Source organism: Gorilla gorilla, chromosome 20 (genome assembly GCF_029281585.2).
Source record: "Gorilla gorilla gorilla isolate KB3781 chromosome 20, NHGRI_mGorGor1-v2.1_pri, whole genome shotgun sequence".
NCBI lineage: Eukaryota > Metazoa > Chordata > Mammalia > Primates > Hominidae > Gorilla > Gorilla gorilla.
Window position 1 is genome coordinate 30,452,390 of NC_073244.2, and position 17,345 is coordinate 30,469,734.

At 37.2% G+C, this 17,345-nt stretch overlaps 1 protein-coding gene across 1 annotated transcript in view; it reads left to right on the forward strand.

Annotated features, from left to right (window-relative positions):
* ZNF254 (zinc finger protein 254) overlaps positions 1 to 17,345 on the forward strand; it is a 45,981-nt gene that overhangs the window by 14,816 nt on the left and 13,820 nt on the right. Inside the window, exons 2-3 of the mRNA XM_063701183.1 lie at positions 4,767 to 4,893; positions 5,375 to 5,470. Of these exons, the coding sequence (XP_063557253.1) occupies positions 4,767 to 4,893; positions 5,375 to 5,470 (223 nt within the window). The remainder of the gene's footprint in view (positions 1 to 4,766; positions 4,894 to 5,374; positions 5,471 to 17,345) is intronic.

Here is a 17,345-nt window from a genome sequence, read left to right on the forward strand (position 1 = left end):
TCTAGAGCAGCCTCTATGAGTAGATCTTTTGATTGTACTCTACTTGCTGTAACAGCCAGAAATGCCAGAATGATGTTTATTTTATCTAGAATCTGCAAATAAGGTCTGGCCTCTGCCTGGAATTTATAAAACAGGGACCGACTTTAGATTGAGAATGTACAGAAAACCAATAGGAGGCATTTTCTGCATTGTGAGATGTCAACATAGACATTTTAGATCCCTCCTTTGAGAGTGTGGCTCTTTGACCTTTTCACATCTTGTGTTTTCACCTGCTACAGTTATGTGAGAGGCTCCAGGTGTAAATAGAATCTGATGGCAGAATCTCTTAAGTGTAAAGAAGCATCTTAGGAGTTAGAGATCAAGGCCACAAAGTAGCCAGAGCCCTGAGCACAAGTATACCTACCTGGAAAATATGATATTAGAGTATTCTTGCACTTCTACATACCCAAAAGCTAGCTAATCAGGACAGGTGATCCAGGTTCTGCAGCTCCACCAGGGTACTTCCATTTTCTATTTAGAATCAGCCTGAGTCTCTCCTGCTGGCTTGCTATTGAACCATCAGTCCAGGGTCACTGGAAATGCTCTCACAATCACCTAGGTGTCTTTGAGACATTCGAGAATCTCCAGAACAGAATTGTGTCAGGCTGACAAGAGTGGGTAATTTTGCTTCTGTCTTAGTGTAAATGAAATGAGTCATCCTGTGATTGTTCCTCCCCTCATGCAGGAGATGTCTTGGGTTGGTACCCAGATGAAAGTTTCTCCAGTTCCCTGGTACTTGGGTAAAAACGAGGAGGAGGTCTGCAGACTCAAAGAGTTAAACTAATTGCTTCTATTTCATATAGTCATTAGAAAAATAGATGAAGCAGTCATGGTCCCTACCATGCGGGAACTTTTAGTCTAGACTAGCAACTGGATAAATGATTTAATTATGCATCATATGGTGGGTACAATAAATAGATGTCTGCAAAAATATGGGCTTTATTTGGGCCATTTTCTTTATATTGTGACTTCAGATGTCTATACCTGAACATATATTAATAAACAAAAGTTGTTTTTTTTTTTGCCTTGCTAAGAAAACTTATTTATCTTCTAAATTATTCTAGAAAACCTTAAGGGATTTGTTTAAATTGCTTATTAGTATGTGATATGAAATTGAGAGGGCAATGGGGCTAAAAAAGATTAAAATTACACAAACTCTGAGATTTAAGTTTTTTTTTTTCTTTTAGGTAAGCTTAAAAAAAGAAACATAAATAAAAATACTCCCCAGTGGTGTAAAGAACAGAATTTTACATCAACTCTACACCCTGCTTCAGCCCTGTTTAGATTCACCCTTTTTGAAGGCCTTATTTAAGTCTTGCCCTACCCTGGAGTTTTGCCTCACAGAACTAACTAGAAGAGGTCAGAGTTTTGGGTGATGAATCCTGTTGCCCTTTTAGAGTTGGTGCTCACAATTTTCTGAAACCTAATAGCAGATAAATGGAAAAATAACATGTATTATAGGGTCTTAATTTAATTATTTTATATTAAAACCAGTGTTTACAGAGACATTGCATTTGGCAACTTGTTTTCTGTTCCTGCAGATATAGTAGTTGATTCACAAGTCACAAAGTAGCAAATATAAATACAATAAAAATTCATCTACATTTCATTAAACTCTATCTGTGTCGTTCTCATCTGTCTGTATTTAGATTTTATTCTATGCATTTTAAAAAAACTCAACGATAAACAGAAGAGGAAATAAAATGCTGGGTCTTTATTCTAAATCCTTGGATTTATTGGACACTTAGTATCAACTCACAGGGTATTATTAGAATCAAATAATGTGCTATCACAGTGCTCTGTAACATCCTGTTGATCACATAGTACCTGCTTAATAAACATTGCATTAATACATGTGCACATGTTGTTTTCCAAATGCAGACTTACTCAGAAAATTGCTGCTTTCTGTTTTCTCTGTAAACTTTAAAGAGCCAGAAAATAATATGATACTTTAAGATAGAGAATGGTTGTCTTCATTTGCATCAGAAGTATTTGTGTTTTTACAAAAGTGCTGAGTGTCAGGGGCTCTGTGCTGTACCTCATTTTTCTCACTAATGCTAACAATGAGCCCAGAGAGAGTGACACCAGCATTGACAGAAGACTTGTTTAGAACACCCATTTATGGACCATTTCCAAACCTGCAGAATCGCATTACATAGAGTGGGGCCAATTTTACCAAGCGATTCATAAGCTCATTAAAGCTTGAGTGATAATGCTTAGGTAAGTGGTTATAAGATCAGGCTTCTAATTAGAATCACATGGCCAATATGCAGAACTCTCTTTACTTGTGCCCTTTTCACAGTTTCTGTTCTGGGTGAAAGCGTCTATTTGTTTTAATTAAGTGCCTCATGTGACTCTCAGGTGCCAGCATCAAATATGAGGAGTTCAAGATACATTCATCGAGTTAAATTCCACTTTTGCACTAAAGAATGTTCTAGGAATCTGTTCTGTTTGAGTTTGGTAAGGACAGGACAGTGTGGCCAATATTTCTTTCCTTTTCTTTTTCTTTCTTTTTTTTTTTTTTGAGATGGAGTCTCGCTCTGTCATCCAGGCTGGAGTCAATGGCACAATCTCGGCTCACTGCAACCTCTGCCTCCCGGGTTCAAGCGATTCTCCTGCCTCAGCCTCCCAAGTAGCTGTGATTACAGGTGCCTGCCACCATTCCCTGCTAAGTTTTGTATGTTTGGTAGAGGTGGGGTTTCACTCTGTTGGCCAGGCTGATCTTGAACTCCTGACTTCAGGTGATCCACCTGCCTTGGCCTCCCAAAGTGTTGGGATCACAGGTGTGAGACACCACACCCAGCCAACTTTTGTATTTTTAGTAGAGATGGGGTTTCACCATGTTGGCCAGGCTGCTGTTGAACTCCAGACTTCGTGATCCACCTGCCTTGGCCTCCCAAAGTGCTGGGATTCGATATTTCTATTACTGTAGCAGAAATTCCTGGTGTTTGTAAGAGGGGAGGGCGCCTGGGGACAAAAAGAAGAGAAACTTATATTTTTCTCTCTGTGGAGCAGCTCATTGTTCCTGAATCTTTTTTGTTGTAAAGGACAGAAATGGGTAGAGTTTTTGTGTCTTGAGCCTTATGACTTTGAGTGTGGTGGTAACAGGTGAACATGTGGCGCTCAAATTTTTAAAGGCATATTGTCAAGATGCAGGCGTAATTAGTCCAGAATATCTCATCTGAGAAAGAATTCTAGAGGAGGAGGAGAGAGAAAAAGCAACTTTTTTTTTCAGCTAAACGTGTCCCAGATCAAGAGCTGTGTCTACTCTGCTTTCTGGAATGCCTTGCATTTAGTACTTGCAAATCTTCACTTCTATACCTGTGTTTTTTCTCCCTATTAGTTTGTCATAACTACTTTTAAAAATGCTTATGATAGTCGAGGGTGTCTGAAAAATTTTTCTATATACCAGAATCTTCTCTACATCATGGCTTTTTATATGCCATGTAAGATTCTCACCATGAATTTGTGATCTGTAATATTAAAAATGTTCTCCTTGTGGCTGATGAACATGGAGAGGGGTGGATACTCAATATTTCTGTGGGGAAAACCTGGGGTTCTTAGTAAAGAGATAGAACATGTAATGTTGAGGTTCTATTTGTGTTCTTTATTATCTGTATGCATTACACAATTAAGAAAACACTCATTTAAACAGGATGGCATTTATTACCCAGAAAGCTCTGAAAAAATTATCAAGAGATACCTCCTTATTAGGGTGCTATAGAAAGACTACTTAAAATCACTATTACAAATTACAGAACATGAAAGATATCTGTATCTTGAACTTCCCATAAAACTGATGTTTTCTTATGGTTAAATTCAGACTGTAATTTACTTTAGTGGGTACAGTATCTCAGTAGTAATGTCGTGTCCTTCTGGGTGCATCAGCACACTATAAAAACTTGTCCTAGTGCAGTTGATGTTGATGCTAATAACTCAATAAGCTCTCTTACAGATTTTTTCACTATAGAATTATTTTTCTCTTCATCATTAGATATCTTTATGGAGCTGATGTGCATAAACCATCACGTTTAATCTGGCTGCCTTTTGTTTTTTGTCTTTTTCTTTTTTTTTAGGTTTTCTTTACATTTATTTTTCTTTGGTAAATGAAAGCTCTCATCTTTGTTTACAGGCTAGAAAAACTAAAAAAAAAAAAAAACAAAAAAACAGGCTCTTCCACTTACTGGATGTTTGACAAAATAGTCTTTTGGGGCCAAAACATTGGCATTACTGGTGAGCTTGGTAGAGATTCATTAACTCAGACTTTGTTTCAGATCTCCCCAAAAAATAATCTGCATTAACAAGATGTCCAGTTTATTGTACACATTAAAATTTGAGTGGTACCTTCTAACTCAAGATGTCTATTTTGTCTGAAAAATATAAACAACTATGTCTTTTTCATCTGAAAAATATACATAACTCATTCTGCATTATGTAAATGTAGCACTCAAAAATGTATGTTAGTGTTTATGCCTTCAATTTTACATGTTATCATCCAGACAAGTATCACATATACACTGATGTTGTGGATATTTTGCCACTCTATTTTCTCAGAGTTAGAGAATACATTAGAAAATGTTCATGTGTTGACAATTATTTTATTGGATAATTTCAATCACTCTTATAAGTCAGAACCAGTTCTATTTACTCTAATTTTACCTTGAGTCAAATGAAAAATTCTGCCGATAGCCACTTCGTAAATATGTGTGTTCATGTGTGTTTTCCAGGGACTGTTGACATTTAGGGATGTGGCCATAGAATTCTCTCTGGAGGAGTGGCAACACCTGGACATTGCACAGCAGAATTTATATAGAAATGTGATGTTAGAGAACTACAGAAACCTGGCCTTCCTGGGTGAGGATAACTTTAATACAAAATTCCTCACATAAACTAAAGCTTTTATTTTTCTTTAGAATGTTTTCTGGTAATTTACACATTCAGATTTCTGTTTTCAAGAAAATACTGGGGATTTGTCTGTTGAGAAACGAATTTCTTCAAGATGTTTCATCTTGACCTGAACTTTCTGCATTCCTGAGCTAATCTGTGTCCTGCACTTTAGATTAAGGCTAATTTCAGAAGTTTAGTGGCATAAAATATTGTTACATCTTAAAATCCATTTGGCATCACCAATTTTTGATTCAGTAGTACCAGGCAGTGAAATTAAGAACCTAAAAAATTAAAATATTTCCTAAATATTTAAAAATTTCTGTTATAAATTAGTGTATTAGAATAACTTTGTTAGCATATTCTATTATATCCTCCTTACTGGGCACATTACTAAGTTGGTAATTGGAGAATATAAGCAAGATTCATTTAGTTATTTTTAATAAAACAGGTATTGCTGTCTCTAAGCCAGACCTGATCACCTGTCTGGAGCAAGGGAAAGAGCCCTGGAATATGAAGCGACATGAGATGGTGGATGAACCCCCAGGTAGGTGAGAGTGAATACAACAGATGACATGGATGAGAGGTCCAAAGTGAAGAAGAAAGCCACTCTTTAAAGTGATTTAAGAAGCTGTGTTCCAAAGGAAATAGTTTCTGGGAAGCTTAAATTTTTTTTTAAATTATACTCTCACATAGGGGCATCTTCTGCTTATGCCTATAAAATCTAAGAATTCTACTTTCCCTTCAATGATCTTCCTTCAAGTTTACAGTGACAGCTGACGTACTGTTCATGGCATACAAAAGAGTGTACAATCTGACTTCTTTTTTCTTGTTTTGTGGACAGACAGATCTGTCTCCATAATTTTGAGATACTCTATGTTAAACTGTTTTTTAAGTTCTCTTTTTGCATCATGTCTGAAATGTGTGAGAGTAGTAGTTTCTGTTATATTGGGCTTTTTCTTTTTGGTGTATTTTTCTGCACATTTCATCCTGTTTTCATTACTGTAGTCTTGAAATATAGTTTGAAAGTACAAAGCAGGATGTCCTTCTGCTTTGTTCTTTTTCCTCAAGATTGCTTTGACTATTCAAAGTTTATTGTAGTTTCATGTCCATTTTAGGATTGGATTTTTCATTACTGTGAAGAAAAACACTGGAATTTTGATAAGGAGTTCATTAAATCTACAGGTCACTTTGGATAATATGGCAGTTTCATAATACTTATTTTTTCAATAGAAATAAAACATTTTAAAATTTATTAGTGTCCTCTCTAATTTTTTTCATTGATATATCTTTCACTTAAAAGATTTATGAGCTCCTTGTTTAAATTTGTTCTAAAATTGAGTATTTCATTGCTATTGTACATAGGTTTTTTTTTCCTCTATTTTATCAGATAGTTTAAGTGTATGGAACCATATCTTGTATATTAATTTTATATTTTGCTAATTAACTGAGTGTATTCATTAATTTAAACAGGTTTTAATGTACTCTCTATATATACATATATATATAATTACATGATCTACAAACAGAAACATTTTACTTACTGGTCTTCAATTTCAATGACTTTAAATTTTTCTTTTGACTATTTTGTCTTCCACATGCTTTCAGTGCTATGTTAAAATAGAAGCTAGTTTTGCATTAGTGTCTGTAAATTTGAAGGAGCAAACACCTCTTCAAGTTTCTATAAACTGGTTTCAGAAAGTAAAAATGTGTTTTTGTTGGGCCCCCAGAGTGGTAGAATGTCCTCTGGGTTTGTAGTGAAGAGGGGTTGTAGCTTGGCCTTAAGGCTGCTGAGTTTGCACAAGGGTCCACCTTCAGTTGTCTTGTTAAAAGGAGCTTGGATAGTTGTAATTCTCATTTAATTTTTGGACAGATTGAATATCCTTCAGGACTTTGCTGTGCAGGGCAGACCCAAGGGCAGGTTTCTGCACTCAGGCCTGCATATGGTGAGTTTCATATCAGGATGTGGATGAGCATGGCTTTCACTGAGTACAGGAGAGGATTTTCCCAGGTAACTTTGGGTTTCTACATAGGCAAAACCGGCCATGAACTATGGCTCAGGGAGCTGGAACTGAGTCATGGAACTGCTTCAGGGACCACAGTAAAGGTCAAGGTCTGCAGGCCTGCCAGCATGGCTATAAATGGGTGTCTTTCTCCAGGCCTCTGGAAAGGCAGGACCCCCCCAGACTGTGACTGGGAAGAGTTTGGGATGTTTACAGAGTAAGTTTAAAATTCTCAGGGGAACCAAGTTAGGTGGAACAATTTCTTGTCTTTAGCCAAAAACAGTAGTTCTGTAGTTTGCCACCTGAATGAGGACCTGCCTTCTGAAAAGGGTTACCTTCAGTCTTGGGCTTTAGCAGAGTTTCACAACTCCTTTCCTGGATCTCAGAGTTCTTTTAAAGGCATTTATTTTTGATCTGGGGTATTGTAACATAACCCAGGCAGGTCTTAATATTTTGATCAAAAGCAATTCTCCAACTTTCATGTACCATGTAGCTGTCATTACAGGTGTGAACCATGATGCCTGGTTCTCTCATAAAGGCATTTTTGTCAGCAATGGCTGACAAATTTTCTTGCTGACAGAGGATAAGCAAATAAGGCACCTTTAATTTTTTATCTTATTAATGCCACTCTCCATATAAATTTTAACTGTTTTCTACTTCAAATTTGTCTGTAATTTTAGATTCAGACATTTAGGGCAATATAATAGAATATACATGTCCTGCCTGAATTAAATTAGATAATTAGTATGCAGGCAGGCAAAAAGGAATTATAGAGCCAGGCGCGGTGGCTCATGCCTCTAATCCCTGCACTTTGGGAGGCTGAGGTGTGTGGATCACGAGGTCAGAAGATTGAGACCATCCTGGCTAACACGATGAAACCCCGTCCCTACTAAAAGTACAAAAAATTAGCCGGGCGTGGCGGCATGCGCCTGTAGTCTGAGCTACTAGGGAGGCTGAGGCAGGAGAATCGCTTGAACCTGGGAGGTGGGGGTTGCATTGAGCCAAAATCATGCCACTTTGCTTCTAAACTTGGATTACAGTAGTTTTATTTTGTGTAAAATAACATGTATTTAAAACATAAAAATTGAGACTAGTTTCTTTTAAATGCTTATCTATTAAAAGTTTCTCATTAGCATCTCCTAATTATGATTTTACTGCATTTACTCTGAAATTTTATTGCTACATAATAGATGCCATTAATTTAAAACACCTGCCTTCCCTGAATGCACAGTTACAGTCAAACATTGCAGTTATCTAGACAAATTGTTTGTTAATGTACATTAATGTTGCCAACTAGATTTTATGAGTAAACATTTCTTTCATTATTATCTTCCAGTTCTATATTAGTGTGTTTTTTAAGTGCAGGTTTCTTAATATCAGTTTATTGTGTCTATTGATTTCGTGCATTATAATTTTAGACAATCGGCAATTCTGTTTGTATACTTTAAGTCAATGTCTGGTTTAATTAAAAGATAAATGAGCCATATGTCTGTCATAGTCAGATTATCTATATGTGTGTGTTTATGTCTACAAATATGACCCAAATTTGGTTATAGTTTACTTGTATATATTCTTTCTTAGCTAATTTTCTTTTTCTTTTTTCTTTTCTTTTTTTTTTTTTTTTTTTTTTTGAGACAGAGTTTTGCTCTTGTTGCTGAGTCTGGAGTACAGTGCATGTGATCTCGGCTCACTGCAACTTCCTCCACCTCTCGGGTTTAAGTGATTCTCTAGCCTTAGCCTCCTGAGTAGCTGGGATTACAGGCATGTACCACCATCCCAGGCTAATTTTGTATTTTTTTTTTTTTTAGTAGAGAACGGGGTTTGCCATGTTGGTCAGGCAGGTCTCAAACTCCTGACCTTGGGTGATCTGCTTGCCTTGGTCTCCCAAAGTGCTGGGATTACAGGCATGAGCCACCGTACCTGGCCTCTTAACTCATTTTCAGTGTTGGTTTTATCTTGTCTAAGTGAGTAGCCTTGGAAAAAGTCTTATTTTCACCATGTGTTTAATGATAAATATGTATTTTCTTTGTGTGAGAAAAACACCTTTGTGATTTGAAGGTAATTTTTAAAAAGATGTATAATTCTGTATTTTTTTCCAGTTTTCAAAAAAATATTTGTTGTAAAAACACTTAACATATAATTTACCTTCTTAAATCTATTTAAATGTACATGTCAGGGCAAGGCATGGTGGTGGCTCACATCTTTAAAACCAGGATTTTGAGAGGCCAGGACAGGAGGATTGCTTGAGCCCAAAAGTTTGATACAAGCCTGGGTAAAATATGGAGACACCCTCTCTACAAACATTTTTTTTTCTAAGAAATAGCCAGGCATGGTGGTGTACACCTGTGGTCCCAGCTACTTGAGAGACTGAGGGGCAGGATTAGTTGAGCCTGGGATTGTGAGGCTGCAGTGAGCCATAATTGTGCCATTGCATGCAAGCTTGGGTGACAGATTGAGACCCTGTTTCAAGAAAAAAAAAAGTGTATATTTCAGGCATGTTAACTATATTCACATCGTTATGAAAAAGACTTCTAGAAATTTTACATCTTGTAAAACTAAAACTCAATATCCCTTAAATAACATTTACGTATTTTATGCTCTCTCCAGCCCTTGACAAACACCCTTCCACTTTCTGTTTTTATGAGTGTAATTATTTTATATATTTCATATAAGTAAAATCATAACATCCATCATTTCATTACTGGTTTATTTCAGTGGACATAATATTCTCAAAGTGTATCTTTAAAAGCGACAAGATTTTTGTTTTTTTCACTGTTAAATATTCTTCTTTATTTTCCATTTTAGTAAAACAATAGCTTAAGATGCAGGGTGAATTTATATTTCCTTTTTTAATTTTTTGTTTTATTATTATTACACTTTAAGTTTTAGGGTACATGTGCACAATGTGCAGGTTAGTTACATATGTATACATGTGCCATGCTGGTGTGCTGCACCTATTAACTTGTTATTTAGCATTAGGTATATCTCCTAATGCTATCCCTTCCCCCTCCCCCCACCCCACAACAGTCCCCAGAGTGTGATGTTCCCCTTCCTGTGTCCATGTGTTCTCATTGTTCAATTCCCACCTATGAGTGAGAATATGCAGTGTTTGGTTTTTTGTTCTTGCGATAGTTTACTGAGAATGATGATTTCCAGTTTCATCCATGTCCCTACAAAGGACATGAACTCATCATTATTGATGGCTGCATAGTATTCCATGGTGTATATGTGCCACATTTTCTTAATCCAGTCTATCATTGTTGGACATTTGGGTTGGTTCCAAGTCTTTGCTATTGTGAATAATGCCGCAATAAACATACGTGTGCATGTGTCTTTATAGCAGCATGATTTATAGTCCTTTGGGTATCTACCCAGTAATGGGATGGCTGGGTCAAATGGTATTTCTAGTTCTAGATCCCTGAGGAATTGCCACACTGACTTCCACAATGGTTGAACTAGTTTACAGTCCCACCAACAGTGTAAAAGTGTTCCTATTTCTCCACATCCTCTCCAGCACCTGTTGTTTCCTGACTTTTTAATGATTGCCATTCTAACTGGTGTGAAATGGTATCTCATTGTGGTTTTGATTTGCATTTCTCTAATGGCCAGTGATGGTGAGCATTTTTTCATGTGTTTTTTGGCTGGATAAATGTCTTGTTTTGAGAAGTGTCTGTCATGTCCTTTGCCCACTTTTTGATGGGGTTGTTTTTTTCTTGTAAATTTGTTTGAGTTCATTGTAGATTCTGGATATTAGCCCTTTGTCAGATGAGTAGGTTACGAAAATTTTCTCCCATTTTGTAGGTTGCCTGTTCACTCTGATGGTAGTTTCTTTTGCTGTGCAGAAGCTCTTTAGTTTAATTAGTTCCCATTTCTCAATTTTGGCTTTTGTTGCCATTGCTTTTGGTGTTTTAGACCTGAAGTCCTTGCCCATGCCTATGTCCAGAATGGTAATGCCTAGGTTTTCTTCTAGGGTTTTTATGGTTTTAGGTCTAACGTTTAAGTCTTTAATCCATCTTGAATTAATTTTTGTATAAGGTGTAAGGAAGGGATCCAGTTTCAGCTTTCTACATATGGCTAGCCAGTTTTCCCAGCACCATTTATTAAATAGGGAATCCTTTCCCCATTGCTTGTTTTTCTCAGGTTTGTCAAAGATCAGATAGTTGTAGATATGTGGTGTTCTTTCTGAGGGTTCTGTTCTGTTCCATTGATCTATATCTCTGTTTTGGTACCAGTACCATGCTGTTTTGGTTACTGTAGCCTTGTAGTATAGTTTGAAGTCAGGTAGCATGATGCCTCCAGCTTTGTTCTTTTGGCTTAGGATTGACTTGGTGATGTGGGCTCTTTTTTGGTTCCATATGAACTTTAAAGTAGTTTTTTCCAGTTCTGTGAAGAAAGTCATTGGTAGCTTGAGGGGGATGGCATTGAATCTATAAATTACCTTGGGCAGTATGGCCATTTTCATGATATTGATTCTTCCTACCCATGAGCATGGAATGTTCTTTCATTTCTTTGTATCCTCTTTTATTTCATTGAGCAGTGGTTTGTAGTTCTCCTTGAAGAGGTCCTTCATGTCCCTTGTAAGTTGGATTCCTAGGTATTTTATTCTCTTTGAAGCAACTGTGAATGGAGTTCACTCATGATTTGGCTCTCTGTCTGTTGTTGGTGTATCAGAATGCTTGTGATTTTTGTACATTGATTTTGTATCCTGAGACATTGCTGAAGTTGCTTATCAGCTTAAGGAGATTGTGGGCTGAGACAATGGGGTTTTCTAAATATACAATCATGTCATCTGCAAACAGGGACAATTTGACTTCCTCTTTTCCTAATTGAATACCCTTTATTTCCTTCTCCTGCCTAATTGCCCTGGCCAGAACATCCAACACTATGTTGAATAGGAGTGTTGAGAGAGGGCATCCCTGTCTTGTGCCAGTTTTCAAAGGGAATGCTTCCAGTTTTTGCCCATTCAGTATGATATTGGCGGTGGGTTTGGCATAGATAGCTCTTATTATTTTGAGATACATCCCATCAATACCTAATTCATTGAGAGTTTTTAGCATGAAGTGTTGTTGAATTTTGTCAAAGGCCTTTTCTGCATCTATTATATAATCATGTGGTTTTTGTCTTTGGTTCTGTTTATATGCTGGATTACATTTATTGATTTGTGTATATTGAGCCAGCCTTGCATCCCAGGGATGAAACCCACTTGATCATGGTGGATAAGCTTTTTGATGTGCTGCTGGATTCAGTTTGCCAGTATTTTATTGAGGATTTTTGCATCTATGTTCATCAAGGATATTGGTCTAAAATTCTCTTTTTTGGTTGTGTCTCTGCCCGGCTTTGGTATCAGGATGATACTGGCCTCATAAAATGAGTTAGGGAGGATTCCCTCTTTTTCTATTGATTGGAATAGTTTCAGAAGGAATGGTACCAGTTCTTCCTTGTACCTCTGGTAGAATTCGGCTGTGAATCCATGTGGTCGTGGACTCTTTTTGGTTGGTAAGCTGTTGATTATTGCCACAATTTCAGAGCCTGTTATTGGTCTATTCAGAGATTGAACTTCCTCCTGTTTTAGTCTTGGGAGATTGTATGTGTCGAGGAATGTATCCATTTCTTCTAGATTTTCTTCTACATTTATCCATTTCTTCTAGATTTCAAGTTTATTTGCATAGAGGTGTTTGTAGTATTCTCTGATGGTAGTTTGTATTTCTATGGAATCGGTGTTGATATCCCCTTTATCATTTTTTATTGCATCTATTTGATTCTTCTCTCTTTTCTTCTTTATTAGTCTTGCTAGCGGTCTATCAATTTTGTTGATGCTTTCAAAAAACGAGCTCCTGGATTCATTAATTTTTCTGAACGGTTTTTTGTGTCTCTATTTCCTTCAGTTCTGCTCTGATTTTAGTTATTTCTTGCCTTCTGCTAGCTTTTGAATGTGTTTGCTCTTGCTTTTCTAGTTCTTTTAATTGTGATGTTAGAGTGTCAATTTTGGGTCTTTCCTGCTTTCTCTTGTGGGCATTTAGTGCTATAAATTTCCCTCTACACACTGCTTTGAATGTGTCCCAGTGATTCTGGTATGCTGTGTCTTTGTTCTCTTTGGTTTCAAAGAACATCTTTATTTCTGCCTTCATTTCGTTATGTACCCAGTAGTCATTCAGGAGCAGGTTGTTCAGTTTCCATGTAGTTGTGTGGTTTCGAGTGAGTTTCTTAATCCTGAGTTCTAGTTTGATTGCACTGTGGTCTGAGAGACAGTTTGTTGTAATTTCTGTTCTTTTACATTTGCTGAAGAGTGCTTTACTTCCATCTATGTGGTCAATTTTGGAATAGGTATGGTGTGGTGCTGAAAAAAATGTATATTCTGTTGATTTGGGGTGGAGAGTTCTGTAGATGTCTATTAGATCCACTTGGTGCAGAGATGAGTTCAATTCCTGGGTATCCTTGTTAACTTTCTGTCTTGCTGATCTTTCTAATGTTGACAGTGGGGTGTTAAAATCTCCCATTATTATTGTGTGGGAGTCGAAGTATCTTTGTAGGTCACTCAGGACTTGCTTTATGAATCTGGGTGCTCCTGTATTGGGTGCATATATATTTAGGATAGTTAGCTCTTCTTGTTGAATTGATCCCTTTATCATTATGTAATGGCCTTCTTTGTCTCTTTTGATCTTTGTTGGTTGAAAGTCTGTTTTATCAGAGATTAGGATTGCAACCCCTTCCTTTCTTTGTTTTCCATTTGCTTGGTAGATCTTCCTCTCTGCACGTGAGATGGGTTTCCTGAATACGGCACACTGATGGGTCTTTACTCTTCATCAAATTTGCCAGTCTGTGTCTTTTAATTGGAGCATTTAGTCCATTTACATTTAAAGTTAATATTTGTTATTTGAAACCAATGAGAACAGAGACACAACATAGCAGAATCTCTGGGATGCATTCAAAGCAGTGTGTAGAGGGAAATTTATAGCACTAAATGCCCACAAGAGAAAGCAGGAAAGATCCAAAATTGACACCCTAACATCACAATTAAGAGATCTAGAAAAGCAAGAACAAACACATTCAAAAGCTGGTAGAAGGCAAGAAATAACTAAAATCAGAGCAGAACTGAAGGAAATAGAGACACAAAAAACCCTTCAAAAAATTAAAGAATCCAGGAGCTGGTTTTTTGAAAGGATCAACAAAATTGATAGACTGCTAGCAAGACTAATAAAGAAAAAAACACAGAAGAATCAAATAGATGCAATAAAAAATGATAAAGGGAATATCACCACCGATCCCACAGAAATTACAAAGTACCATCAGAGAATACTACAAACACCTCTATGCAAATAAACTAGAAAATCTAGATCAAATGGATAAATTCCTTGACGCATACACTCTCCCAAGAGTAAACCAGGAAGAAGTTGAATCTCTGAAGAGACCAATAACAGGAGCTGAAATTGTGGCAATAATCAATAGCTTACCAATGAAAAAGAGTCCTGGATCAGATGGATTCACAGCCGAATTCTACCAGAGGTGCAAGGAGGAACTGATACCATTCCTTCTGAAACTATTCCAATCAATAGAAAAAGAGGGAATCCTCCCTAACTCATTTTATGAGGCCAGTATCATCCTGATACCAAAGCCGGGCGGAGACACAACCAAAAAAGAAAATTTTAGACCAATATCCTTGATGAACATCGATGCAAAAATCCTCAATAAAATACTGGCAAACTGAATCCAGCAGCACATCAAAAAGCTTATCCACCATGATCAAGTGGACTTCATCCCTGGGATGCAGGGCTGGTTCAATATACGCCAATCAATCAATAAATGTAATCCAGCATATAAACAGAACCAAAGACAAAAACCACATGATTATCTGAATAGATGGAGAAAAGGACTTTGACAAAATTCAACAACACTTCATGCTAAAAACTCTCAATAAATTAGGTATTGATGTGACATATCTCAAAATAATAAGAGCTATCTGTGCCAAACCCACAGCCAGTATCATTCTGAATGGGCAAAAACTGGAAGCATTCCCTTTGAAAACTGGCACAAGACAGGGATGCCCTCTCTCAACACTCCTATTCAACATAGTGTTGGATGTTCTGGCCAGGGCAATTAGGCAGGAGAAGGAAATAAAGTGTATTCAATTAGGAAAAGAGGAAGTCAAATTGTCCCTGTTTGCAGATGACATGATTGTGTATCTAGAAAACCCCATTGTCTCAGCCCACAATCTCCTTAAGCTGATAAGCAACTTCAGCAATGTCTCAGGATACAAAATCAATGTACAAAAATCACAAGCATTCTGATACACCAACAACAGACAGAGAGCCAAATCATGAGTGAACTCCCATTCACAGTTGCTTCAAAGAGAATAAGATACCTAGGAATCCAACTTACAAGGGACGTGAAGGACCCCTTCAAGGAGAACTACAAACCACTGCTCAAGGAAATAAAAGAGGATACAAAGAAAGGGAAGAACATTCCATGCTCGTGGGTAGGAAGAATCAATATCATGAAAATGGCCATACTGCTCAAGGTAATTTATAGATTCAATGCCATCCCCCTCAAGCTACCAATGACTTTCTTCACAGAATTGGAAAAAAATACTTTAAAGTTCATATGGAACCAAAAAAGAGCCCGCATCGCCAAGTCAATCTTGAGCCAAAAGAACAAAGCTGTAGGCATCACACTACCTGACTTCAAACTATACTACAAGGCTACAGTAACCAAAACAGCATGGTACTGGTACCAAAACAGAGATATAGATCAATGGAACAGAACAGAACCCTCAGAAAGAACACCACATATCTACAACTATCTGATCTTTGACAAACCTGAGAAAAACAAGCAATGGGGAAAGGATTCCCTATTTAATAAATGGTGCTGGGAAAACTGGCTAGCCATATGTAGAAAGCTGAAACTGGATCCCTTCCTTACACCTTATACAAAAATCAATTCAAGATGGATTAAAGACTTAAACATTAGACCTAAAACCATAAAAACCCTAGAAGAAAACCTAGGCATTACCATTCCGGACATAGGCATGGGCAAGGACTTCAGGTCTAAAACACCAAAAGCAATGGCAACAAAAGCCAAAATTGAGAAATGGGATCTAATTAAACTAAAGAGCTTTGCACAGCAAAAGAAACTACCATCAGAGTGAACAGGCAACCTACAAAATGGGAGAAAATTTTTGCAACCTACTCATCTGACAAAGGGCTAATATCCAGAATCTACAGTGAACTCAAACAAATTTACAAGAAAAAAACAAAGAACCCAATCAAAAAGTGGGTGAAGGACATGAACAGACACTTCTCAAAAGAAGACATTTATCCAGCCAAAAAACACATGAAAAAATGCTCACCATCACTGGCCATCAGAGAAATGCAAATCAAAACCACAGTGAGTTACCATTCACACCAGTTAGAATGGCAATCATTAAAAAGTCAGGAAACTACAGGTGCTGGAGAGGATGTGGAGAAATAGGAACACTTTTACACTGTTGGTGGGACTGTAAACTAGTTCAACCATTGTGGAAGTCAGTGTGGCAATTCCTCAGGGATCTAGAACTAGAAATACCATTTGACCCAGCCATCCCATTACTGAGTATATACCCAAAGGACTATAAATCATGCTGCTATAAAGACACATGCACACGTATGTTTATTGCGGCATTATTCACAATAGCAAAGACTTGGAACCAACCCAAATGTCCAACAATGATAGACTGGATTAGGAAAATGTGGCACATATACACCATGGAATACTATGCAGCCGTAAAAAATGATGAGTTCGTGTCCTTTGTAGGGACATGGATGAAATTGGAAATCATCATTCTCAGTAAACTATCGCAAGAACAAAAAACCAAACACCGCATATTCCCACTCATAGGGTGGAATTGAACAATGAGAACACATGGACACAGGAAGGGAAAAATCACACTCTGGGGACTGTTGTGGGATGGGGGGAGGGGGGAGGGATAGCATTGGGAGATATACCTAATGCTAGATGAGTAGTTAATGGGTGCAGCACACCAGCATGGCACATGTATACATATGTAACTAACCTGCACATTGTGCACATGTACCCTAAAACTTAAAGTATAATAATAATAATAAAAGAAAAATAAATAAAGTTAATATTGTTATGTGTGAATTTGATCCTGTCGTTAGGATGCTGGCTGGTTATTTTGCTCGTTAGTTGATGCAGTGTCTTTCTAGCCTCGACGGTTTCTACAATTTGGCATGATTTTGCAGTGGCTGGTACCAGTTGTTCCTTTCTGTGTTTAGTACTTCCTTCAGGAGCTCTTTGAGGGCAGGCCTGGTGGTGACAAAGTCTCTCAGCATTTGCTTGTCTGTAAAGTGTTTTATTTCTCCTTCACTTTTGAAGCTTAGTTTGGATGGATATGAAATTCTGTGTTGAAAATTCTTTTCTTTAAGA